General features: G+C 44.2%; 1 protein-coding gene across 1 annotated transcript in view; it reads right to left on the bottom strand.

The window, feature by feature from the left end:
* Window positions 1–1,459: 1,459 nt before the first annotated feature.
* Window positions 1,460–27,568, bottom strand: part of LOC141201412 (uncharacterized) — a 32,014-nt gene continuing 5,905 nt past the window's right edge. The window contains exons 2-13 of the mRNA XM_073663402.1: window positions 19,738–19,896; window positions 19,432–19,608; window positions 19,225–19,348; window positions 19,044–19,141; window positions 18,755–18,845; window positions 14,223–14,380; window positions 7,501–7,650; window positions 7,195–7,371; window positions 6,998–7,121; window positions 6,818–6,915; window positions 6,530–6,620; window positions 1,460–3,487 (exon numbers count right to left, since the gene is read on the bottom strand). Coding sequence (XP_073519503.1) covers window positions 1,698–3,487; window positions 6,530–6,620; window positions 6,818–6,915; window positions 6,998–7,121; window positions 7,195–7,371; window positions 7,501–7,650; window positions 14,223–14,380; window positions 18,755–18,845; window positions 19,044–19,141; window positions 19,225–19,348; window positions 19,432–19,608; window positions 19,738–19,830 — 3,171 coding nt within the window. The 5' untranslated portion in view covers window positions 19,831–19,896 and the 3' untranslated portion in view covers window positions 1,460–1,697. The remainder of the gene's footprint in view (window positions 3,488–6,529; window positions 6,621–6,817; window positions 6,916–6,997; window positions 7,122–7,194; window positions 7,372–7,500; window positions 7,651–14,222; window positions 14,381–18,754; window positions 18,846–19,043; window positions 19,142–19,224; window positions 19,349–19,431; window positions 19,609–19,737; window positions 19,897–27,568) is intronic.

The raw sequence follows: 27,568 nt of genomic DNA, 5'->3' as shown, positions 1-27,568 counted from the left end.
GTTCCTGATCCATTGAACACCTTCTGTGACGTGCTGGAACTCTCTGTGGCAATGGTGAAGCAGGTGGCCAGTCAGATATATGGAATGTCCAGGGCATCACAAATAGGTCTCATGTTGCTTGGATCTTTGAAAATATACAGCTGGAATGGGTACCCCCAGGAGTACATCAGGCCATTTTCCCGGATGGCATCAAGTAGTGGTTTCAATACCCTTCTTTTAGCAAGTGTCATTCAGGATAGATGTGTGAGCAATTATATGCGTTTTCCATTGAAATCACCAGGATCCAACTCCTCTGCTTTCCTCACAATGGCCTCTTTTACATTGAAAAAATGTATGCGAGAGATAGTGTTCCTTGGACGCTCAGGATCTGGGCCATGATTGCCTATTGTACGGTGCGCCTTATAAATCTCCACCTCCTTATCAATAGGATCACCAAGAATATTAGTGAATAATGATCGCAGTGTTGGCATAATCACTTGTGCATTGATGCGCTCAGGTATACCCCTTATCCAGATATTATTGTGATTTTCTTGATCATCAACCATATTAAACAGATGGTTTATTTACTGCCTGTGAAGATCCAGTGTTAGTTTCTGAGCATTATGATGGCCTCTAACTTGGACATTATCCTCTAATCTCTGTAACTTGTCAGTAAGCTGTGACAGGATAGAAGTGAGGGGACGTATTTCAGTATTGTATGTGGTCTCCAGCCTCTGACTATATTACTCCATATCTTCTTTAGTAGGGCTAGACGCAATCTAATATACAAATAAGTTATGTTGTTCCCCATATCAGAATAACCTGTGGCTGGGGGGTAAATGTCCCTGTGAAGCAAGCACTGCTCAGTATGTGGGCTTTGGTGAGAGTACAGGGAGATTTGTGGAGCTGTTTTCTCGTGAGGCCGACATTAAGAGAGAAGTTGGTGCAGGACTGACAGTCTGGAGCTGTCTGGCATCATGAGGGTTAAGACTGCTTCTTTTTCCACGCTGAGGTGAGGCAGTAATGGCTCCGGAGCAGGAAGATAAGACCTTCCATAAGAAACGCTGCATACCAGACATGCTGACAGAGGTGGAGGACCTCAGATTAACCTCCGATCTCTTCTTTCTTTCCCATATCGAACGTCATGTTTAAGGCTGTAAATTGCTTATAATTGCCCCAGGAACATGGTCTGAAGAGAGTGCTCTCAGTGTGTGCGTTCTCTTGATGCTGTGTCCAGGCCATGTCCTTCCTGTTGATGTACAATACGTCTAAAGGTGGCGTTGATTGGCAGCAGGATTGTGTGATGTAACAATCTTGTGTGATGTAACATCCTTACGGAAACGCGAGTTGTGACACCAATGGAACTGCGCCAGAACAGGAAGTGCGTATGAGTGTTTTTATTTTAAAAAGGCTAAACATGAGGAATGAGAAGGAGTTGGTCTAGTAGTGGACAACTCCTTTATGAAGATATAATTTTCGGTTAAAAATGAAAAAGGCTTCTCCCCTGTGTGACGTCTCTGAAGTTTGTTAAGAGTTGATCTCCGTGTAAAACATTTCCCGCATTAAGAACATGAAAATGGCTTCTCGTCTGTGTGAGTTCTCTGGTGACTAAGAAGTGATGATTTCTTCACAAAACATTTCCCACATTCTGAACAGGAAAAAGGTTTCTCCCCTGTGTGAGTTCTCTGGTGCTTAACCAAATCTGATTTCCAGCTAAATCATTTCCCACATTCTGAACAGGACAAAGGCTTCTCTCTTGTGTGATTTTTCTTGTGCGTAACCAAAACTGATTTCCAGCTAAAACATTTCCCACATTCTGAACAGGAAAAAAGCTTCTCCCCTGTGTGCTTTCTCTTGTGCGTAACCAAAACTGATTTCCAGCTAAAACATTTCCCACATTCTGAACAGGAAAAAGGCTTCTCCCCTGTGTGAATTCTCTGGTGCTTAACCAAAACTGATTTCCAGCTAAAACATTTCCCACATTCTGAACATGAAAAAGGCGTCTCCCCTGTGTGAGTTCTCTTATGCTCAACCAAATTTGATTTCCGGCTAAAACATTTTCCACAATCTGAACAGGAAAAAGGCTTCTCCCCTGTGTGAGTTCTCTTATGCTTAACCAAATCTGATTTCCGGCTAAAACATTTTCCACATTCTGAACAGGAAAAAGGCTTCTCCCCTGTGTGAATTCTCTGATGGCCGATAAAACTTGATTTCAATGTAAAACATTTTCCACATTCTGAACAGGAAAAAGGCTTCTCCCCTGTGTGAATTCTCTGATGTCTGATAAAACTTGATTTCAATCTAAAACATTTTCCACATTCTGAACAGGAAAAAGGCTTCTCCCCTGTGTGAATTCTCTGATGGCTGATAAAACTTGATTTCAATCTAAAACATTTTCCACATTCTGAACAGGAAAAAGGCTTCTCCCCTGTGTGAGTTCTCTGATGTCTGCTAAAACTTGATTTCAATCTGAAACATTTTCCACATTCTGAACAGGAAAAAGGCTTCTCCCTTGTGTGAATTCTCTGATGGCTGACAAAACTTGATATCAATCTAAAACATTTTCCACATTCTGAACAGGAAAAAGGCTTCTCCCCTGTGTGAGTTCTCTGATGTCTGCTAAAACTTGATTTCAATCTGAAACATTTTCCACATTCTGAACAGGAAAAAGGCTTCTCCCCTGTGTGAATTCTCTGATGGCTGATAAAACTTGATTTCAATCTAAAACATTTTCCACATTCTGAACAGGAAAAAGGCTTCTCCCCTGTGTGAGTTCTTTTATGCTCAACCAAATATGATTTCCGGCTAAAACATTTCCCACATTCTGAACATGAAAAAGGCTTCTCCCCTGTGTGAGTTCTCTGATGTCTGATAAAACTTGATATCAATCTAAAACATTTTCCACATTCTGAACAGGAAAAAGGCTTCTCCCCTGTGTGAGTTCTCTTATGCTCAACCAAATCTGATTTCCGGCTAAAACACTTCCCACATTCTGAACATGAATAAGGCTTCTCCCCTGTGTGAGTTCTCTGATATTTGATTAAACCTGATTTCTCTGTAAAACATTTTCCACTTTCTGAAAAAGAAAATGGCTTCTCCTCTATGTGACTTCTCTGGTGATTAACAAGATCTGATTTCTGGTTAAAAAATTTCCCACACTTGAAACAAAAAAATCTATTCTCTGCTGTGTGAATGCTTTGATGTTTAAGAAAAGACTTTTCGAGGGAAAAACTATTTCCATATTCTGAACATGAAAATGGCTTCTTTGCTTTCGGTGCAATTTGTTTTTTAATGCTTATTTTGTGACTTTGATTTTCCTTAGTATTCGGTAATGAATCAGAAGACAGGACCTGTTTCAAATGATCAGATGATAGCTCTTTGCTGTAAAGGGATGATGGTATATCTGGAGTAATGGCATTCACTTCAATTGTATCCTGTGGGATCTCAAGATCATCTGATTTAAAAATTGAAGATGTCAGCTGTCCCCCTGATCTCCTGGTACAGTCATCTGCCAAGAATAAAACCAATTATTATTTATGAATAACATATCCTTAAAATTTATATTGTTGAATATTTCTACTTAAACTCTCTGTAAAAATGTACTTTATGTAAAAGTATCATTATTTACCAAGAAAACATCACAGAAAAAAACAGCCTTACCAACACCAAATCAGATAACAAATGCATTAGCATTTTAGTGTTGGTTGGGTGTACTGGGGTGTCTGTCCATGTGGGGTGCACTTATATAGTGCTGGGCAACCTTCCTGATGTAATAGTATGGGCATCATTAGGCTAAGCCAGACACTGTGCATCACACCTACCTGTGTGACTGGCGTCCTATGCAAGCTTCATCTGTGTGCATCTTTAATACTAGGCAACCACCCCCTCCATGAATTGGTACGATTGTGAGTGGTTGCTCCATCAGTATTTTGCACCTGCGCTGCCCCCACCTTTATCATGGGGGTCTGCGGCATCCTGCTAGTGCATTTCTTATATGATTTGTGTTGGTAAGGCTGTATCTTTTTCTGTGATTTTTTTTATTTTGCCCTATGTTAGCCATCATTATTCACCAAGACAATAACAGTTCACAGTCTAATAGAAAACCTCATAGGATGAACCAGTAGAGCGTGGTGTTCAACTGTTTGTTAATTCTGCCTCCCTAATATGCAATAAAAAGCCACCAAGCAATGTTATGTAGGCAAAAATAATATCAATAAAAACTTCTACTCATCTCACAAAAAACAAGTCCCCACTCAGGTCCATCATCTGTCAGTGGAAAACCAGAGGTTTCCACATTATTAGTGGCTCAAAGGCTCTTGAAAAACAACATGGCTTCCATAAACCAATCCAGCAATATCCGCTCTCCCAAAGTCAGATCTCCCCCTCGCTTCTGAGCCTTGCAGTGTGCCCAAACCACATTTAGCATCCATGTATTTGACATTACTATAGTGAGAAGAACCCACTTAATTTACGGTGTGTGTCTCCTGGAGCACAATCTGGACACTATGTGTTGGGTAATGAAATTATATATTTGTAATTTTCACTCTCCAACATCCACTGCGTGCTAATTTCTGGAAAGTGCCTGTGGAGTCAAAATAGTCACTGCTCCTATAGATTATTTCACTGAGAGTTATAATTTCCAATATGAAGTCACTTTATGGGGATTTCTACTGCTCAGGTTTTCTGCAATTTGGTCACATTAGGGCTTCTGTAAATGGTGTGTCCCATCTCCTCTGGGATCTGCTCCTGCGACATCTGCTTCTCTCACCAGGCACCGTCTTATTCATCCTGCAGGCGGCGCTGGTGATGGAGATGTCAGAACCAGAAGCTCTCAGCGGCGCAGGCTCTGTCCAGCCACTAAGATTAGGGTGCATGGGACCTGTAGTACCATCCAGTCTGGCAGTATGGGTGTGTGTGCTGTCTAACTGGAGTAATCTGCTTCCTGCTTCAGCCAACTGGAGAGCACCGCACCCTACTAAAGCTGGAAGCATATTGCCGGAAGCTGCCAGATACAGCCTTGTTCTCCTCTGGTTCAGACCTCTGTGCTCAGCTCCCGGCTTGTGTATTTGTTTCCTGTTGTGACTCCGACCCGTTTACTGACTACTTTTGTGTGGTTTCGTATTTTCTCTGACCTCCATGTTCTGACCCGGCTATCTGACTATTCTTCTTGCCATCTCACACCACAGAACATTAGGTAACACTGTGGCCCAAGCTTAGGGGGTCTCTGTCTAAGTCCAAATCCATGTAGAGTGGTTAAAGGATGATGAGCAAGGCAAACCCTGGGATCTGGAAAATGGAGTATATAGCGCCAAGCCTGTTTGTGGTAGCCATCTTTTGAGCTGCCAGGTGACCATGAACAGTGTCCCCAATACATTGTGTCTGCAAACTATCTCAGCAAAATCTGCTTTCAAATAGCTAAATGCCGCTCCTTCCTTTCTTAACCTGCCATGTGCCCAGACAGTAGTGTACAACCGTATATAGGGGATTGTCAGATTCAAGAGAAGTTGGAATATTATTTGTAAGGTCCATTTGTTTCCTATTATCCTTTGTGAAGAATTCCAAAGTTATCACCATATAAAGTGACACATGTCAGATTTGAAAAATGGGCCCAGATAGGAACACAAAACTGGCTGCAGGAAGGGGTTAAATCAGACTATTTTGGGCACTAACTACTATAGTCAAAACTGTGAGTATAGACCATAACATCTACTGAAATGATCAAACTCAACAGTCTCCATCAGTAAGTAGTGAGTAACTAGTGGTGAAACCTCTCTGGGGTAATTGGAGTATGGGGCTCGGTGGCTCTTGGGAATCTAAACTATCATAAGGGACAATATTTTCTGTCAGACGAGTTTCAAGAAGAAATATTAGACATTCAAAGAGAACTTTTTAAAATAGTGCAGAGCTGAGGTGTCTTAAATTTAGCTTAGAGATCTATCATGGCGCAGGTGTAATGTTTTTTTTTTAGTTTATCACAATCTGGTTTGAAGTTAGTCGGTTTTAAAAGAAACTGAAAAGTCAGGATAAAGGGAGACTCTGTTGTTATTGTACAGAAATTCACACTTGGCCCTCACTGCACATTTAATGTTGTAGATCATAAAAGTGACGTTCGGCCAGAAAGACTGGACCTGGTCTTGTAGGGACCATATGAGCACATTCAGCAGCACAGAAGGGAGAGAAGGTAGATTCATCCAATAAGATATCAGGGATCTAGGAAGGAACACCATCATTACCCTCCGCTTTCTCTTACAGGCCCATCATTATATTTTTCTTCAAGTGATTTTCTGGCTTTGTAGTTTACAGATCTGGGCAGGTAACGTCTCCTAATCACAGTGAGTAGGTGGATCCTCCAGGTTGTAAGTTCTATGGAAAAGGGTTTCAATGCCCAAAATCATTTGAACAGTTTTGGGTGGAGGAGAATGCTGTGGTCTAGAGGAAAAATGGTGATCATATGATTGTGATACGGCCGGACTACACCACCGATAAAGCAGCCACAGCCGGTGACTGAGATAAAACTGTGACTTCTCTGCATTTAGTGGTTACTACTCACCTGGGTAGTCATATGTAGGAATCTCCTCTTTACACCGCTCATCACTCCTCACATATGACTCTATAGTATTAATATGGGGCAGATCTTCACCCTGAAACAAATATTATAAAAGTCACAGACTGATGAGAAGTCCCATCTATGATCAGCTCTAATCCTGACATCTCCACTGTTCTCTTTACACAAGTATAAAACACGTAATACTGGTGGATAAAACAAAACTGAACACAAGACCTTCACAGCCGTCTACACATCATAGGGGAGATCTCATGACACCTTCTCTCCATCTACCTGATGATCCTGAGGAACATTGGGATCTTCTTGTTTACAGTCCTGAGGAAGAAGAGGATGGGGACATCTGTCTGGTGTTGTCCTCTTACTGGATAGATCTGGAGGAAACACATACAGGACTGAATTCATTCTTTACATACAGATAATTATAGGCCGTGTATATTCAGTCCTGTCTATTACCTGGTGATGTGAGGGACTGGGGAACCTCCATCATGACGTCCTTGTACAGATCTTTGTGTCCTTCTAAATACTCCCACTCCTCCATGGAGAAATAGACAGTGACATCCTGACATCTTATAGGAACCTGACACATACAATGATACCGTCATCCCCCGATCCTTTCATAGCGTTACTGTATAATGTCCCAGCATTCCCACCTCTCCAGTCAGCAGCTCAATCATTTTGTAGGTGAGTTCTACGATCTTCTGGTCATTGATGTCCTCAAGTATGAAGGGGTGAGATGGATGCCCTGTGATTGGGCTCAGGGGTCTTTCCCATGCCTCAGACACAGGGTCCTCACAGCGCTCACTAGAGGTCTTCACTAATATGTAATCCTGGTTATGGAAAGACATATAAATCAATCTCACTCCAGACATTTCCAGAGTCCTCACCTCTCCAGTTCTGTCCATGTGTTATTCCCATAGATAAGAATGATGCAATGTGACGTCATTAGAATCTCTCACCTCTCCAGTAAGCCGAAAGAGGATCTCTAGGGTGAGGTGGAATATCCTCTCCGCCATCTTGTCTCTGTCCATATCCATCTTTGATGGGTCCATAAGGAAAATTCTCTTAAATAGAAGATCTTCACTGAGAGGATCCGATATTGTAGAGACCTAAATGAGAAGATGATGAGCCGATGTAACATCATAAAAATCTTGTGTGATAATACAATTACTGGAGATAACAAGGGAAACATATGAGGAGATTTATTATTTTACAGTATTAAGTTTTCCTCTTTACATCTACTAATAAAACCTATATATTTTAGGCCACAGACAACAAGCAGTTTCTTCCTTGGAGTCTGTAGCTGAATACATTTCTCAAAGACTCATCTTCCATAAAGCTAATTCTCGTCTCATTTACCGACACTGCAATCGGCATTAGCAATACTGCAGGTGATATTCATTACACGTAACATGAGAAATAACTACTTCATGAGGAGGACGACATCTTCATCTTCTACTACGGCTCTAGAAACATATTTAGCCAGATTTCTTCACTGATTACATCTCCACCGGCCGTCTACAGTCATGGCCAAAAGTATTGAGAATGAGACAAATAGTAATTTTTCCAAAGTTTAATGCTTCATTTTTTGTAATGGCAATTTGCATATACTCCTGAATGTCAAAGAGTGATCAGCTTAACAGCAATTACTGTACTTGCAAAGTCAATATTTGCCCAGAAAATGAACTTTAACCCCCAAAACACATTTCAACATCATTGCAGTCCTGCCTTAAAAGGAGCAGCTAACATCGTTTTAGTGATTGATCCATTAACACAGGTGTGGGTGTTGATGAGGACAGGGCTGGCGATCAGTCATGATTAAGTAAGAATGACATCACTGGACACTTTAAAAGGAGGCTGGTTCTTGGTATCATTGCTTCTCTTCAGTTAACCATGGTTATCTCTAAAGAAACACGTGCAGCCATCATTGCACTGCACAAAAATGGCCTAACAGGGAAGAGTATCACAGCTACAAAGATTGCACCTCAGTCAACAATCTATCGCATCATCAAGAACTTCAAGGAGAGAGCTTCCATTGTTGTCAAAAAGGCTCCAAGGCGCCCAAGAAAGACCAGCAAGCGCCAGGACCGTATCTTAAAACTGTTTCAGCTGTGGGATCGGACTACCAGCAGTGCCGAGCTTGCTCAGGAATGGCAGCAGGCTGGTGTGAGTGCTTCTGCACGCACTGTGAGGCGAAGACTCTTTGAGCAAGGGCTGGTTTCAAGGAGGGCAGCAAAGAAGCCACTTCTCTCCAGAAAAAACATCAGGGACCGACTGATATTCTGCAAAAGGTACAGGGAGTGGACTGCTGAGGACTGGGGCAAAGTCATTTTCTCTGATGAATCCCCTTTTCGATTGTTTGGGACATCTGGAAAACAGCTTATTCGGAGAAGAAGAGGTGAGCGCTACCACCAGTCTTGTCTCATGCCAACTGTAAAGCATCCTGAAACCATTCATGTGTGGGGTTGCTTCTCAGCCAAGGGAATCGGCTCACTCACAGTCTTGCCTAAAAACACAGCCATGAATAAAGAATGGTACCAGAATGTCCTCCAAGAGCAACTTCTCCCAACCGTCCAAGAGCAGTTTGGGGCCCAACAATGCCTTTTCCAGCATGATGGAGCACCTTGCCATAAAGCAAAGGTGATAACTAAATGGCTCATGGAACAAAACATAGAGATTTTGGGTCCATGGCCTGGAAACTCCCCAGATCTTAATCCCATTGAGAACTTGTGGTCAATCATCAAGAGACGGGTGGACAAACAAAAACCAACAAATTCTGGCAAAATGCAAGCATTGATTATGCAAGAATGGACTGCTATCAGTCAGGATTTGGTCCAAAAGTTGATTGAGAGCATGCCAGGGAGAATTACAGAGGTCTTGAAGAAGAAGGGGCAACCCTCAAATATTGACTTGTTGCATTAACTCATTCTAACTGTCAATATAACCTATTGGTACTCATAATATGATTGCAATTATATTTCTGTATGTGATATAAACATCAGACAAACACTAATAAAAACCAGAGGCCAGAAGATCATGTGAAAATATAATTTTGGTGTCATTCTCAATACTTTTGGCCATGACTGTATATGAATGTTTCCCATCTTCCCCGGACTGTAATCTTCCATCACGTTAGGTTTCATGTCTGAACAGAAAAAAGGCTTCTCCACTGTGTGAGTTCAGGTTTGGTTAAGCACAAGAGATTTCCGGCTAAAACATTTCCCACATTCTGAACAGGAAAAAGGCTTCTCCCCTGTGTGAGTTCTCTGATATTTGGTTAAACTTGATTTCTCAGTAAAACATTTTCCACTTTCTGAACAGGAAAATGGCTTCTTCTGTGTGTGACTTCTCTGGTGATTAACAAAATTTGATTTCTGGTTAAAAAAAATTCCCACACTTGAAATAAAAAAAATCTATTCTCTGCTGTGTGAATGTTTTGATGTTTAACCCCTTAATAACATCTGACGTACTAATACGCGTCTGTGCCCTGGGACTTAAGAGCCAGACCCGTATTAGTACGTCATCGCGATCGCGCGCGCACACAGGCTGTGCGGGCGCGATCGCCGCCGGGTGTCAGCTGATTGTCACAGCTGACACCCGGTACTATGTGCAGGGAGCGGTCACGCACCGCTCCCAGCACATTAACCCCCGCGATGCTGCGATCGAAGTCGATCGAAGTCGATCGCGGCATTGCGGGGGCAAGGGGAGGTGATCGGCGATACTCACCTCCTCTTCCGGCTTCCAGCGCAGTCTGCAAAGGCTTCCCGGGTGTTGCCATGACGACCCGATGTCGTCATGACAACATCCGGGTCACCAGAGAGCAGGAAGATTGCTTGGACATGCGCAGTGCATCTCCAAGCAATCTTCACACTGTGCACTTCTGACAGCCTTCATGGCATAGGGATGGTGCTCCATTCCTGTGCCATGCAGGCGATCAGAAAAAAAAAAGTGAAAGTCCCAGAGTGGGACAAAGTAATAAAGTGTATAAACTGTGTGAAAGTGGAAAAAAAAAAAAAAAAAAAATGTGCAAAAATATTATAAAAAAAATAAAAAAAATAATACACCAAAAATAAAAATATAATGTACCCATCAATAAATATTATTATAAAAAAAATAAAAAAAAACAATAAAAGTACACATATTTGGTATCGCCGCATCCGGAACAACCTGACCTATAAAACTGTCCCACTAGTTAACCCCTTCAGTGAACACGGTAAAAAAAAAAAAAAAAAAACCAAGCAAAAAACAATGCTTTATCACCATACCGCCAAACAAAAAGTGGAATAACACGCGATCAAAAAGACGCATATAAATAAAAATGATACCGCTGAAAACGTCATCTCGTCCCGCAAAAAACAAGCCGCCATATAGCTCCATCAGCCGAAAAATAAAAAAGTTATAGCTCTCAGAATAAAGCGATACTAAAAAATATTTTTTTCTATAAAATAGCTTTTATTGTGTATAAGCGCCAAAACATAGAAAAATGATACAAATGTGGTACCGCTGTAAACGTACTGACCCGAAGAGTAAAGCTGCCTCATCAATTTTACCACACGCGGAACAGAATAAAAAAAAAAAAAAAAAAAAAACAATTCCTGAATTGTTGGTTTTTGTTTATTCTGCCTCCCAAAAATCGGAATAGAAAGCGATCAAAAAATGTCACGTGCCTGAAAATGGCACCAATAACAACGTCAAGTCATCCCGCAAAAAACGAGCCGTCACATGACTGTCTGCCAAAATCTGGAAAAATTATAGCTCTCAAAATATGGCGATGCAAAAACTAGATTTTACAAAAAATGCGTCTTTTAGTGTGTGACAGCTGTCAGTCATAAAAACCCCATATGATTCTGGCATTGCTGTAATCACACCGACCCGAAGAATAAAGTCGTCTAATCACTTATACCGCACAAGGAACGGCGTCAAAAATAAACTCTTGAGTTAGGATTGGGCTAGGGTTAGGGCTGGGTTTGGGGCTAGGGTTGTGCTAGGGCTAAGGGTTGTGCTGGGGCTAGGGTTGTGCTGGGGTTAGGGCTGGGGTTGGGATTTTTTTCAAAAGTAAGAAAAAAAGATGACGATATGGCGACTAGTGTTGAGAGCAAGTGCTCGCTACTTGAGTTTGCATCGGGTGCTCTGGTATGCATTTAGTATCGTGGGTATTTGAGTGACGTGCTCGAGTCTCTGCCCCATATGCTTCGCGGCCAAAAAACTTTACGGGGATTGCCTGCCATGCACGAGCGATCCCCGCATGTTTTTTTTTGGGTGTATAATAACCGTGAAACATGCGGAGCAGGGACTCGAGCATGTCACTCGAGCACACGCTGTACATGGTGCATACCTGAGTACCCGATGCAAACTCAAGTAGCGAGCACTTGCGCTCAAGAATAATGACAACTTATTCAATATGATGACCTAATGTAAACAAATAATGTGCCGTACCTCTGGGTTCAAAATGTTCACTATACACCTTAATAAAATCTTTGAGGGGTATAGTTTCCAAAATGGGGACACTTGTGGGGGAGCTCCACTGTTTAGGCACATCACGGGCTCTCCAAACGCGACATGGTGTCCGCTAACAAACTTAATGGAAAATCGGCTCAAATTGTTAGCGGACGCCATGTTGCGTTTGGAGAGCCCCTGTGTGCCCAAACTTTGGAGCTCCCCCACAAGTGACCCCATTTTGGAAACTAGACCCCCCAAGGCACCTATCTAGATGCATAGTGAGCACTTAGAACCCCCAGGTGCTTCACAAATTGATTCGTAAAAATGAAAAAGTGAAAATAAAACACTTTTTCATTTTTATGAATCAATTTGTGAAGCACCTGGGGTTCCAAGTGCTCACTATGAATCTAGATAGGTGCCTTGGGGGTCTAGTTTCCAAAATGGGGTCACTTGTGGGGGAGCTCCAATGTTTGGGCACACAGGGACTCTCTAAATGCAACATGGTATCCGCTAACAAATTGAATGGAAAATCGGCTCAAATTGTTAGCGGACACCACATTGCGTTTGGAGAGCCCCTCTGTGCCCAAACTTTGGAGCTCCCCCACAAGTGACCCCATTTTGGAAACTAGACCCCCCAAGGCACCTTTCTAGATGCATAGTGAGCACTTGGAACCCCCAGGTGCTTCACAAATTGATTCGTAAAAATGAAAAAGTGAAAAAAAAAACACTTTTTCATTTTTATGAATCAATTTGTGAAGCACCTGGGGTTCCAAGTGCTCACTATGAATCTAGATAGGTGCCTTGGGGGGTCTAGTTTCCAAAATGGGGTCACTTGTGGGGGAGCTCCAATGTTTGGGCACACAGCAGCTCTCCAAACGCAACATGGTGTCGCTAACAATTTGAGCCAATTTTGCGTTAAATTTGTTAGCGGACACCATGTTGCATTTAGAGAGCCGCTGTGTGCCCAAATATTGGAGCTCCCCCACAAGTGACCCCATTTTGGAAACTAGACCACCCAAGGCACCTATCTAGATGCATTGTGAGCACTTGGAACCCTCAGGTGCTTCACAAATTGATTCATAAAAATGAAAAAGTGTTTTTTTTTTTCACTGTTACGAATCAATTTGTGAAGCACCTGGGGGTTCCAAGTGCTCACTATGCATCTAGAAAGGTGCCTTGGGGGGTCTAGTTTCCAAAATGGGGTCACTTGTGGGGGAGCTCCAAAGTTTGGGCACACATGGGCTCTCCAAACACAACATGGCGTCCGCTAATTATTCAAGCAAATTTTACAATCAAAAAGTCAAATGGCGCTCCTTCCCCTCCGAGCCCTGCCGTGCGCCCAAACAGTATTTTTTCCCCAAATATTGGGTATCTGCGTGCCCAGGGGAAATTGCACAACAAATTTTGGGGTCCATTTTTTCTTGTTACCCCTGTGAAAATAAAAAAAATTGGGTCTAAAGTAACATTTTTGTGAAAAAAGTTAAATGTTCATTTTTTTCTTCCACATTCAAAAAATTCCTGTGAAGCACCTGAAGGGTTAATAAAGTTCTTGAATGTGGTTTTGAGCACCTTGAGGGGTGCAGTTTTTAGAATGGTGTCACTTTTGGGTATTTTCTGTCATAAAGACCTCTCAAAGTGACTTCAAATGTGATGTGGACCCTAAAAAAATGGTTTTGTAAATTTTGTTGGAAAAATGAGAAATCGCTGGTCAACTTTTAACCCTTATAGCTCCCTAACAAAAAAAAATTTTGGTTCCAAAATTGTGGTGATGTAAAGTAGACATGTGGGAAATGTTATTTATTAACTCTTTTGTGTGACATATCGCTCTGATTTCAGGGCTTAAAAATTCAAATTTTGAAAATTGCAAAATTTTCAAAATTTTCGCCAAATTTCCGTTTTTTTCACAAATAAACGCAAGTGATATCGAAGAAATTTTTCCACAATCATGAAGTACAATATGTCACGAAAAAACAATCTCAGAATCAGGGGGATCCGTTGAAGCGTTCCAGAGTAATTACCTCATAAAGTGACAGTGGTCAGAATTGTAAAAATTGGCCCGGTCATTAACGTGCAAACCACCCGCGGGGCTTAAGGGGTTAAGAAAAGACTTTTCGAGGGAAAAACTATTTCCATATTCTGAACATGAAAATGATTTCTTTGCTTTAGGAGCAATTTGTTTTTTAATGCTTATTTTGTGACTTTGATTTTCCTTAGTAGTCGGTAATGAATCAGAAGACAGGACCTGTTTCAAATGATCAGATGACAGATCTTTGCTGTGAAGGGATGATGGTATATCTGGAGTAATGTCATTCACTTCAATTGTGTCTTGTGTGATCTCAAAATCATCTGATTTAAAAATTGAAGATGTCAGCTGTTCCTCTGATCTCCTGGTACAGTCATCTGCCAAGAATAAAACCAATTATTATTTATGAATAACACATCCTTAAAATTTATAATGTTGAATATTTCTACTTAAACTCTCCGTAAAAATGTACTTTACGTAAAAGTATCATTATCTACCAAGAAAACATCACAGAAAAAATCAGCCTTACCAACACCAAATCAGATAACAAATGCATTAGCATTTTAGTGTTGGTTGGGTGTACTGGGGTGTCTGTCCATGTGGGGTGCACTTATATAGTGCTGGGCAGCCTTCCTGATGTAATAGTATGGACATCATCAGTATCCTAAGTCAGACACTGTGCATCAAACCTACCTGTGTGACTGGCGTCCTATTCAAGCTTCATCTGTGTGCATCTTTAATACTAGGCAACCATCCTCTCCATGAATTGGTATGATTGTGAGTGGTTGCTCCATCAGTATTTTGCACCTGCGCTGCCCCCACCTTTATCATGGGGGTCTGCTGCATCCTGCTAGTGCATTTCTTATATGATTTGTGTTGGTAAGGCTGTATTTTTTTCTGTGATTTTTTTTAAATTTTGCCTTATGTTAGCCATCATTATTCACCAAGACAATAACAGTTCACAGTCTAATAGAAAACCTCATAGGATGAACCAGTAGAGCGTGGTGTTCAACTGTTTGTTAATTCTGCCTCCCAAATATGGAATAAAAAGCCACCAAACAATGTTATGTAGGCGAAAATAATATCAATAAAAACTTCTACTTATCTCACAAAAACCAAGTCCCCACTCAGGTCCATCATCTGTCAGTGGAAAAACAGAAGTTTCCACATCATTAGTGGTTCAAAGGCTTTTGAAAAGCAACATGGCTTCCATAAACCAATCCAGCAATATCCACTCTCCCAAAGTCAGATCTCCCCCTCGCTTCTGAGCCTTGCAGTGTGCCCAAAACACACTCAGCAACCATGTATTTGACATTACTATAGTGAGAAGAACCCACTTAATTTACGGTGTGTGTCTCCTGGAGCACAATCTGGGCACTATGTGTTGGGTAATGAAATTATATATTTGTAATTTTCACTCTCCAACATCCACTGTGTGCTAATTTCCAGAAAGTGACTGTGGAGTCAAAATAGTCACTACTGCTATAGAATAATTCACTGAGGGTTATAATTTCCAAAATGGAGTCACTTTATGGGGATTTCTACTGCTCTGGTTTTCTGCAATTTGGTCACATTAGGGCTTCTGTAAATGGTGTGTCCCATCTCCTCTGGGATCTGCTCCTGCGACGTCTGCTTCTCTCACCTCCTTATTCATCCTGCAGGCGGCATTGGTGATGGAGGAGACGATAGAACCAGAAGCTCTGGGCAGCGCAGGCTCTGTCCAGCCACTAAGATTAGGGTTGCTGGGACCTGTAGTACCATCCAGTCTGGCAGTGTGGGTGTGTGTGCTGTCCAGCTGGAGTAATCTGCTCCCTGCTTCAGCCAACTGGAAAGCACCGCACCCTACTAAAGCTGGAAGCATATTGCTGGAAGCTGCCAGATACAGCCTTGTTCTCCTCTGGTTCAGTCCTATGTGCTCAGCTAACGGCTTTTCTCTGACCTCCATGTTCTGACCCGGCTATCTGACTATTCTTCTTGCCATCTCACACCACAGAACATTAGGTAACACTGTGGCCCAAGCTTAGGGGGTCTCTGTCTAAGTCCAAATACATGAAGAGGGGTTAAAGGATGATGAGCAAGGCAAACCCTGTGATCTGGAAAATGGAGTAGATAGCGCCAAGCCTGTTTGTGGTGGCCATCTTTTGAGCTGCCAGGTGACAACGAACAGTGTCCCCAATACATTGTGTCTGCACACTATCCCAGCAAAATCTGCATTCAAATAGCTAAATGCCGCTCCTTCCCTTTTTAACCTGCCATGTGCCCAGACAGTAGTGTACAACCATATATAGGGGATTGTCGGATTTAAGAGAAGTTAGAATATTATTTGTAAGGTCCATTTGTTTCCTATAATCCTTTGTGAAGAATTCAAAAGTTATCTATAATATAATCGGCTAAGAGTCCCTCTGTCTGAAGCCTCGATAGACTGCGCATGTGTGACGCGCAGTCTGGCTCCAGACAGAAGCAGGCATCCAGCCGTTACAGGTAAGAGGAGGTGTATGGCGCCGGAGATCGCGGTATGTGTAGACACTGAACGCATACCGCGATCTCCGGCGCCATACTTGCATACTTACCTGACCAGGAGGAGCGTTGCTGCGGCGCCTCTAATCTGGCCGGAGACAGGGGGCGGAGTGAGGCGTCGGATCGGCGCGTGCACATAGCGCTATCCTTCGCCATGTTACTGAAGACACATTTACAGTGTGTCTTCAGCAAAATGACGCCACTCTCCTCCCCCGGCCTACGGCAGAACAGGACGCTGCAGCGCTGGAGTACAGAGAAGAAAGGTGAGTATAACTGTTTATTTTTTTTGTTTGTGAGTACAGTGTGGAAGGAATGAGGGGGCCACACATATCAGGATTGTGGGGTGAGGGGACCATGCATATACCAGGATTGTGGGGTGAGGGGACCATGCATATACCAGGATTGTGGGGTGAGGGGACCATGCATATACCAGGATTGTGGAGTGAGGGGTACCACGTATACCAGGATTGGGGGTGAGGGGAGCCACGCATACTGGGATTGGGGGTGAGGGGAGCCACGCATACTGGGAATGGGGGTGAGGGGAGCCACGCATACCGGGAATTGGGGGTGAGGGGAGCCAAGCATACCGGGACTGGGGGTGAGGGGAGCCACGCATACCGGGACTGGGGGTGAGGGGAGCCACGCATACCGGGACTGGGGATGAGGGGGGCCACGCATAACGCGATTGGGGATGAGGGGAGCCACGCATACCGCGATTGGGGATGAGGGGAGCCACGCATACCGCGATTGGGGATGAGGGGAGCCACGCATACCGCGATTGGGGATGAGGGGAGCCACGCATACCGCGATTGGGGATGAGGGGAGCCATGCATACCGCGATTGGGGATGAGGGGAGCCACGCATACCGCGATTGGGGATGAGGGGAGCCACGCATACCGCGATTGGGGATGAGGGGGGCCACGCATACTGCGATTGGGGATGAGGGGGGCCACGCATACCACGATTGGGGATGAGGGGAGCCAAGCATACCGCGATTGGGGATGAGGGGAGCCAAGCATACCGCGATTGGGGATGGGGAGCCACGCATACCGCGATTGGGGATGAGGGATGGGGTACCACGCATACCTGGATTGGGGATGAGGGTGCCATGCATACCAGGATAAGATGGTGGGGACAGGATAGGGGCAGCACAAATACCAGGAGGGGGGCAGCACATACCACACATACCAGCATGGGAGACCATATACCAATAAAAATGCTCACCACCCGGGCGTAGAACGAGTTCAGTAGCTAGTCACCATATAAAGTGGCACACGTCAGATTTGAAAAATGGGCCCAGATAGGAACACAAAACTGGCTGCAGGAAGGGGTGAAATCAGACTATTTTGGGCACTAACTACTATAGTCAAAACTGTGAGTATAGACCATAACACATCTACTGAAATGATCAAACTCAACAGTCTCCATCAGTAAGTAGTGAGTAACTAGTGGTGAAACCTCTCTGGGGTAATTAGAGTATGGGGCTCGGTGGCTCTTGGCAATCTAAACTATCGTAAGGGACAATATTTTCTGTCAGATGAGTTTCAAGAAATATTGACATTTAAAGAGAACTTTTTATAATAGTGAAGAGATGAGGAGTCTTAAATTTAGCTTAAAGATACACCGGGTCACATGTGTAATGTTTTTTTTTTGTAGTTTATCACAATTTGGTTTGAAATTAGTCGGTTTTAAAAGAAATTGAAAAGTCAGGATAAAGGGAAACTCTGTTGTTATTGTACAGAAATTCACACTTGGCCTCACTGCACATTTAATGTTGTCGATCATAAAAGTGAAGTTTGGCCAGAAAGACTGGACCTGGTCTTGTAGGGACCATATGAGCACATTCAGCAAAACAGAAGGGAGAAAGGTAGATTCATCCAATAAGATATCAGGGTTCTAGGAAGCCAACAGCATCATTACCCTCCACTTTCTCTTACAGGCCTATCATAATATTTTTTAAGTGATTTTCTGGCTTTGTGGTTTACAGATCTGGGCAGGTAACGTCTCCTAATCACAGTGAGTAGGTGGATCCTCCAGGTTGTAAGTTCTATGGAAAAGGGTTTCAATGCCCAAAATCATTTGAACAGTTTTGGGTGGAAGAGAATGTTGTGGTCTAGAGGCAAAATGGTGATCATATGATTGTGATACGGCCGGACTACACCACCGATAAAGAAGCCACAGCCGGTGACTGAGAAGAATCTGTAACTTCTCTGCATTTAGTGGTCACTACTCACCTGGGTAGTCACATGTAGGAATCTCCTCTTTACACCACTCATCACCCCTCACATATGCCTCTATAGTATTAATATGGGTGAGATCTTCACCCTGAAACAAATATTGTAAAAGTCACAGACAGATGGAGAAGTCACATCTATGATCAGCTCTAATCCTGTCATCTCCACCGTTCTCATTACACAAATAGAAAACACATAATACTGGTGGATAAAACAAGACTGAACACAAGACCTTCACAGCCGTCTACACATCATAGGGGAGATCTCATGACACCTTCTCTCCATCTACCTGATGATCCTGAGGAACATTGGGATCTTCTTGTTTACAGTCCTGTGGAAGAAAAGAATGGGGACATCTGTCTGGTGTTGTCCTCTTACTGGATAGCTCTGGAAGAAACACATACAGGGACGGAATTTATTCTTTACATACAGATAATTATAGGCCGTGTGTATTTAGTCCTGTCTATTACCTGATGATGTGAGGAGCTGAGGAACCTCCATCATGACGTCTTTGTACAAATCTTTGTGTCCTTCTAAATACTCCCACTCCTCCATGGAGAAATAGACAGTGACATCCTGACATCTTATAGGAACCTGACACATACAATGATACAGTCATCCCCCCGATCCTTTCATAGCATTACTGTATAAAGTCCCAGCATTCGAAGCAGTGTCACCTCTCCAGTCAGCAGCTCAATCATCTCGTAGGTGAGTTCTACGATCTTCTGGTCATTGATATCCTCATGTATCAGGGGGTGAGGTGGAGCCTCTGTGATTGGGCTCAGGGGTCTTTCCCATCCCTCAGACACAGGGTCCTGACAGCGCTCACTAGAGGTCTTCACTAATATGTAATCCTGGTTATGGAAAGACATATAAATAAATCTCACTTCAGACATTTCCAGAGTCCTCACCTCTCCAGTTCTGTCCATCTGTTATTCCCATAGATAAAATTGATGTAATGTGGCGTCATCAGAATCTCTCACCTCTCCAGTAAGACGGAAGAGGATCTCTAGGGTGAGGTGTAATATCCTCTCTGCCATCTTGTCTCTATCCATATCCATCTTTGATGGGTCCATAAGGAAAATTCTCTTAAATAGAAGATCTTCACTGAGAGGATCTGATATTGTGTAATAATACAATTACTGGAGATAATAAGGGGAAACATATGAGATTTATTATTTTACAGTATTTCGTTTTCTGCTTTACATCTAGTAATAAAACCTATATATTTTAGGCCACAGACAACAAGCAGTTTCTTCCTTGGAGTCTGTAGCTGAATACGTTTCTCAAAGACTCATCTTCCATAAAGCTAATTCTCGTCTCATTTACCGACACTGCAATCGGCATTAGCAATACTGCAGGAGATATTCATTACACGTGACATGAGAAATAACTACTTCATGAGGAGGACGACGTCATCTTCATCTTCTACTACGGCTCTACAAACATATTTAGCCAGAGTTCTTCACGGACTACATCTCCACCGGTCGTCTATATGAATGTTTCCCGTCTTCCCCGGACTGTAATCTTCTATCACGTTAGTTCTCATGTCTGATTCACACACAGAAGTTTGAGGCTTTGATACATGGTAAGTTTTTTAATATTAAGCAGAGTAGGACTATCCAGAATGGGTTCATTTTACCATGGTGGGATAGCTTTCATGCTATTTTTGATCAAAAACAGTGTTACTAGGAACCCTATTTTATTTAAATGCACTTTTGCTTTTTATTTATTTATTTACAGCAGGGTTTAAGATCATTTTTCTTCTTATAGTTTTTTTCTCATTTATGGCCATAGTAAACATGCATTTATGTGCTGCATGGATACCAACTTAAACCAAGCTCAAATTCTGTGTTTTTTTAACAGGCACCATAGTGGCCCTGTGGGCTGCTGCTATGGATGATACACCCCTAACTATCCAACTATCATATGGTAAAAATCTCATAGGTCCTGTATTTATTAGTATCTGCACGAAGAATGGGGCTAAGTGAGTATTTATTAAAGGGAATCCACTCCCCAAGGCCAGCAAGCATCAGAATCTTCACTGAATAAAAAGCCATTTCTCAGCAAACAGACCTCTAATATGAGGCATAAAGGTATGTATAGATTCACATTTCTATCACCTGTATGCCAATATTAGAGGTCAGATAAGTTCCAGGGGGTGACAGATTCCCTTTCATCAGCCGTGGGGTAATCATAAAACCAGATATGTATCAAAGTATTCTAAGTTGGTTAATGGTTGTGTAGTCAATGGGAGGCATGTGTCACAGAGATGGCTGGTCTGTGTGATGTAACCCGGAGTGTTTCTCTAGGGCAGATAAGCACTAAGAGGATCGTTTGGTGCATCTGGGAGCCGGGTTACGGGTAGCTAGGAGAGAATGGACGTGTCCAGCTACCCCCCACATACCACACCTCTGGGTGTGGTTAACAGCCTATAAAATGGAGGCTGTTGTTTGGCACATGGTCTGTGTGTTTGGAGGGAGAAGGCCTCCTGTGTATGTTTGTCTTCAGACCAAGCCAGGACACTGGACGCTACCCCAGCTTGTGTGCCACACAGGCCTGGCTGAGCAGAGACCTGCTAAAGACATTTACTTTGTTTGCCTGATCTAAAGGCTATTTTCTTTTCTGTTTGGCTTCTGGGTTTATGAAGCAATAAACCCACATGAACTTTTAAAGGAACATGCCTCCTGTTTTCCTCCTGTCACACCCAAGTGAGTAAAACCTCCACAATTAGTGTTAGACTTGCGGGTAGCATTACCAGCAGAGACGTGTGACTGCTACAGGATGGACTGCATGCCCTGGGTGAAGTCTGTCGCAAGCCAGCAAGCATCGCCAGACGAAATGGAGGACCTGCTGAAACACCTGGTCCAGTCGCAGCAGCATCAACAGGAGACCAACAGGCTGTAGTTACAGCAGATCCAGCAGCACTAGCAGAAACAACGTCAGCAGATGCAGCTTCTGGCAACCGCCATCCAGGACAGGATGAGCGCTCCAACCCCAGGTCAGACTGAGGACTCCCATGTCCGGAAGGCGGTATGATGGGCTTTGCAGAAAATGACCCCGGGGGATGACGTTGAGACCTTCCTGATGGTGTTTCAAAGGGTGGCCGAGAGGGAGAAATTTCCACAAGAGCAGTGGGCAGAGGTATTGTCGCCATACTTGACTTGGGGAGCCCCAGAAGTACGCCTAGTAGGCGTACTATGATTTAGCTTTGCAGGATGCCAAAGAGTATGGCAAGCTAAAAAGTGAGATTCTCGCACGCGTGGGGTTGACAATGACTATCAGGGCACAGTGGGTTCGTATCACCAGAACAAACCACCTCTGTCCCAAATGTTTGACCTGCTGCACCTGGTCCAGAAGTGGCTGCAGCCAGAGTCCTCAATGCCTGCGCAGATGGTAGAGTGGGTGGTGATGGACCGGTTTGTGCACTCCCTGCCGAGGCCCATACAGCCTTAGGTTGCCCAGAGTGATCCCCGGTATGCGGATTAACTGGTCGGACTGATCGAGAGATACCAGGGGGTTGAAGGTTCCTTGGGAAGGCAGCCCACTACATGCTGGAGTTCCCAACAGGGGGTGCAGGCCCAAAAGGTGGTGGGACTTCCAAGGTCCAAATGGACGAGGGAGGTGGTGCCCAAGGTCCATACAGGTGATGTTGTTTGCTGGCGGTGCCACGGCCCAGGCCATATAGCCGCCCGTCATCCCCTGACCCTTGAGCCGATGGACTGCAGCATAGGACAATGTTGTTCATATTATGCTTATCCGGCCTGCAGGGTGAACTGTCCACCCAGCGAGGGGCCACAAGCATGTCACATGAAGGTGAACAGATGGGAAGTAACGGCACTGCTAGACTCCGGGAGCCTGGTGACCCCCTCCAAATTATCCCGGGGAAAAAAGTCGGCGTTCAGCGCATTCATGGTGATGCTAAAGACTACCCTACGGGCCAGAGTGGACATTGAAATGGCCCACGGTACAGAGTCCCACGAGGTCGGCGTCGTTCAGAACTTGTTGCACCCTATTATTATAGGCTGGGACTTTTGCTTGTTTTGGGATCTGTGGAGGAAGGGTTCTGAGTTCGCTGGCTCAGATAAGAAAAAAATTAACCCTAATGAGATATCACCACACCCAGAGTCAGACAGGTTTCCTTTTTGTGTCCTTGTGGGGGATGAGGAGGTAGTGCCCCCTGAGTCTGCAATTCCAGAGTTAGGGGTGACCAGCGAGAATTTTGGGTCAGCCCAACATAGGGACCTAACTCTGAAGGAAGCCTTTAATAATGTCACTATTATTAATGGGGTTGCACAGGAGTCAGGGACTGACACAAGGTTTCCCCATTTTATGATGAGTAAGGAGTTGTTGTACCGGGTCAAGAAAGTGAGGGAGGAGAGTGTGGAGCAGTTAATAGTGCCGGGCCCCTTTAGACGGAAGGTGTTGGACATGGCCCATTCACATGTCTTGGGGGGACATCTGGGAGTGGTTAAAACGCAGGAACGGATCGTGCAAAGGTTCTATTGGTGAACACTGGACATAATTTCAAAAAACATCACAGTAAAAGATAATACCTTACCCACACCAGGTCAGATTGCCAATGCACTGCAGGATGCAGCAAGCCTGCATCATAAAGGCAGGGCCAGCACATGTGCAAAATACTGAAGCAGACAGCCACTCACTAACCTACCAAATTCATGGAGGGGGTGACTGTGTAGTATTATACATGCACACCGATGGAGTCTGCATAGGGCGGGTGCACAGTGCAAAAAAGATTAAAAATAGTGTATAAGATAAATACACCACATGATAAATACCCCACCAGGCCTCTTTAGTGTTGGCTGGGTGAATTGGGGCATATGTCTTGTGTGCTTGCATGTATATAGTGCTTGGCAGCCCGTCTGATCTAAGGCTATGTGCCCACGATGCAGAAATGCTCAGGATTTTTTCCTGAGCGTTTCTGCATCTCCCTTGCAGAAAAAAATGCATGCGGATTGTACATGTCTTTTTCCTGCCAGGGACATGCGGAAGTGAAGCGTTCTTCACTTGCGTTTCCGCATGCGGGTTGACAAGCGCTTTCCAAGCAATTTTAGCATCACTTGGAAAGTGCTTGTCAACTTGGTCACACTATATAAATCCATGCAACCAGCATGGATTTATATAGTGTGACCTGAGAGAATGTAAAAAAATAAATCTATACTTACCCTCCGATGGCCTGCGTTGTCTTGCTTCGCTCGGTCCCGGCCGCCGGCAGTGGTAGACTGAAGGACCTGCCAACGTCAGCGTCGTGTGACCCGTCACATGACTCTCACATCAGAGCAGGTCCTTCATTCCATCGCTAAGTGCCGGGAAGCAAGGAGGAGTGCACTGCGGGCCGCCAGAAGGTAAGTATATATTTATTTTTTATTTTATTCTTCTTTTTTTACAGCTTTTTTAATGGTACCTGGGTGTGGAGGAGAGTCTCCTGTCCTCCACAACTGGGTACCATCCGCACATTAGAACGTGCCAATTACGCAAGTATAGATGCAGTCTTTCGGAATTGGCGCGTACTAATGCAAGTCAATTGCAGCGAAAACGCAGCGCTTCCGCAAAATAATTGGTAGTGCTGCGTTTTTTCCGCAATGATAATCCGCACCGGAAATTAAATTTGCGGATTATCATTGGGGAACATTGCTGCCCTTCTACATGCAAAAACGCTGCGGAAAAGCATTAAAAACGCATCGTGGGCACACAGCCTAATAGTATGGGCGTCATCAATAGGCTGCAAGCCAGACAATGTGCATCACACATATCTGTGTGACTGGCGCCCTATGCAGACTCCATCGGTGTGCATGTATAATACTACACAGCCACTCCCTCCATGAAATGGTAGGTTAGTGAGTGGCTGTCTGCATCAGTATTTGGCACATGTGCTGGCCCCGCCTTTATCATTGAGGCTTGCTGCATCCTGCAGTGCATTGGTAATCTGACCTGGTGTTGGTAAGGCATTATCTTTTAGGCTATGTGCCCACGATGCAGAAATGCTCTGGATTTTTTCCTGAGCGTTTCTGCATCTCCTTGGCAGAAAAAACGCATGCGGATTGTACGGAAGTGAAGCGTTCTTCACAAGCATTTCCGCATGCGGGTTGTCAAGCGCTTTCCAAGCGATTTTAACATCACTTGGAAAGTGCTTGACAACTTGGTCACACTATATAAATCCATGCAACCAGCATGGATTTATATAGTGTGACCGAAAGAATGGTAAAAAATAAATATATACTTACCTTCTGATGGCCCCCGGTGTCTTTATCCGATGCGTCCTGGCTCGCGGTAGACTAAAGGACCTGCCATCGTCAGCGGTCGCGTGACCCCTCACATGACTAATTGACGTCATGGCAGGTCTTTTTCAGACCATCGTGAGCTGCCAGCAAGCCAAGACGCATCGCTAAGGACACCGGGGGCCATCAGAAGGTAAGTATAATGTATATTTTTTATTTTATTCTTTTTTTTACAGGTTCTATGGTACCCGGGTCCGGAGGAGAGTCTCCTCTTCTCCAAACCCGGGTACCATCCGCACATTGAAACGCATGGATTCCGCATCTGCAGATGCAATGATGCGGATTCCATGCGTTCCAATGTAAGTCAATGGCGGCGAACATGCCGCGCTTCTGCAAAATAATTGGTAGTGCTGCGGATTTTTCCGCAATGATAATCCGCAGCGGAAATTTCCGCAGCATGTGCACAGCACATGGGATTATCATTGGGGAACATGACAGACCTTCTACCAAGCGTTTAAGCGTTTCTGCAGCGGAATTGCCGCTGCGGAAACGCTTAAAAAACGCATAGTGGGCATACAGCCTTACTGTGATGTTTTTTGAAATTATGTCCAATGTTCACCATTTTTAATGTTTAGTGTTAGGACTCGCAAGTATGAGGACCCTTGACGTTTGGGTTGCGAGCTTCTGTATTTTGGCCAAAATATCGACCAACACCTCATGTGGTGTATTTATCTTCTACACTATTTTTCATCTTTTTTGCACATTTTTTTGCAGGATGAGGCTAGGCCTCTTTAGTGTTGGCTGGGGGAATTGGGGCGTCTGTCTTGTGGGGGTGCACGTATATAGTGCTGGGCAGCCCGCCTGATCTAATAGTATGGGTGTCATCAACAAGCTGCAAGCCAGAAACTGTGCACCACACTTATCTGTGTGACTGGCGCCCTATGCAGACTCCATCGGTGTGCATGTATAATACTAGACAGCCACCCCCCTCCATGAATTGGTAGGTTAGTGAGTGGCTGTCTGCATCAGTATTTTGCACATGTGCTGGCCCCGCCTTTATCATGGAGGCTTGCTGCATCTGGTGTTGGTAAGGCATTATCTTTTACAAAGGTTCTATTGGCCCAGATGTCACCGGGAAATATTTAAGTATTACAGGTCTTGCACTACGTGCCAGTTAACCGACCCCACCTCTCACTTTTGAAGTCCCCTCGTGCCATTGCCCATTATTGAAGTGCCGTTCGAGAGAATTGCTATGGACTTGGTCAGTCCCCTGGTTGAATCTGCTTGTGGGCATCAATTTATATTGGTTATCCTGGACTATGCCACACGCTATCCTGAAGTGATTCCACTGAGAAACTCCTCCGCAAAGAATAAATCCCGTGAGTTGGTCCACGTTTTTTCCCCCCAACAGGCTTACCAAAGGGAGATACTCACTGACCAGGGAATTCCCTCTATGAGTAAGGTGATGAGGGAGTTATGCAAAGCCCTCCAAATCTCCCAACTGAGGACTTCAGTATACCATCCTCAGACAGATAGCCTAGTCGAAAGGTTTAACAAGACTCTGAAGAGTATACTGAGGAAGGACATAGAAAGGGACAGTAGAGACTGGGACTGTCTCCTACCATATCTGTTGTTCTCCAACCGAAAGGTTTCACAGGCCTCTAGAGGGTTCTCGCCATTCGAACTTCTGTATGGCCGACATTCGCAGGGTCTTCTGGATGTCACAAAGGAAATCTGGGAAGCCGAATTCACGCCCCATAGGAGCGTCATCGAGCATGGTTGCTCTGATGCAGGAGAGGATTGTGAAGGTGATGCCCATTGTAAAAGAACATCTCCTCCAGGCACAAGAAGCTCATGCCAGAGTCTACAACCAGTCAGCCAGAGTGAGGCACTTCAATCCGGGAGACCGGAGTCCTCATGCTAATTACTACGGTGGAAAGTAAGTTCTTGGCCATGTGGCAAGGGTGGAAAAAGTGGGTGAAGCGAACTACAAGGTTCATCAACCGGGACGACGTAAGCTGTACCAGATATACCACATCAACCTCATCAAGCCGTGGCAAGACAGAGAGGCTGTGGAAGCTCCATGCTTGCTGGGCAAGCTAGAAGGTGACGTTGGAGGAGTCGCAATAGCGGAAACGCTAACGAAGGCCAAGAAACAGCAGTGTTGGGAGTTGATGCAGAAGAATAGGGATCTGTTCTCGGAATTGTCGGGCTGCATAAGGGTCATAGAACACAAGGTTCTGACGAAGCCACATGTGCGGGTGAACTTGAAGCCCTATCAGATACCTGAGGCCCGACAAGAGTTGATATCCAAAGAGGTAGCTTGTATGCTGAAGCTCAGTGTCATTGACGAATCCAAGAGCAGTTGGTCGAGCCTGATTGTCTTGGTCCCAAATCCCAATGGTGAGTGGAGATTCTGCAACGACTATCGGAAGTTGAATGAGGTTTCCAAATTTGATGCATATCACATGCCACGCGTCGTCGAGCTGATCAAGAGGCTTGGGCCAGCAAGGCACATAACCACCTTGGATCTGACGGAGGGATATTGGCAGACCCCCATGGCACAGGTAGCCAA

This window comes from Phyllobates terribilis, unplaced genomic scaffold, assembly GCF_046119375.1.
Source record: "Phyllobates terribilis strain yellow unplaced genomic scaffold, ASM4611937v1 Scaffold_115__1_contigs__length_5345438, whole genome shotgun sequence".
NCBI classification, from domain to species: Eukaryota; Metazoa; Chordata; class Amphibia; order Anura; family Dendrobatidae; genus Phyllobates; species Phyllobates terribilis.
The sequence above is the reverse complement of the archived record's forward strand: the minus strand, read 5'-3'. Positions and strand labels throughout refer to the sequence as shown.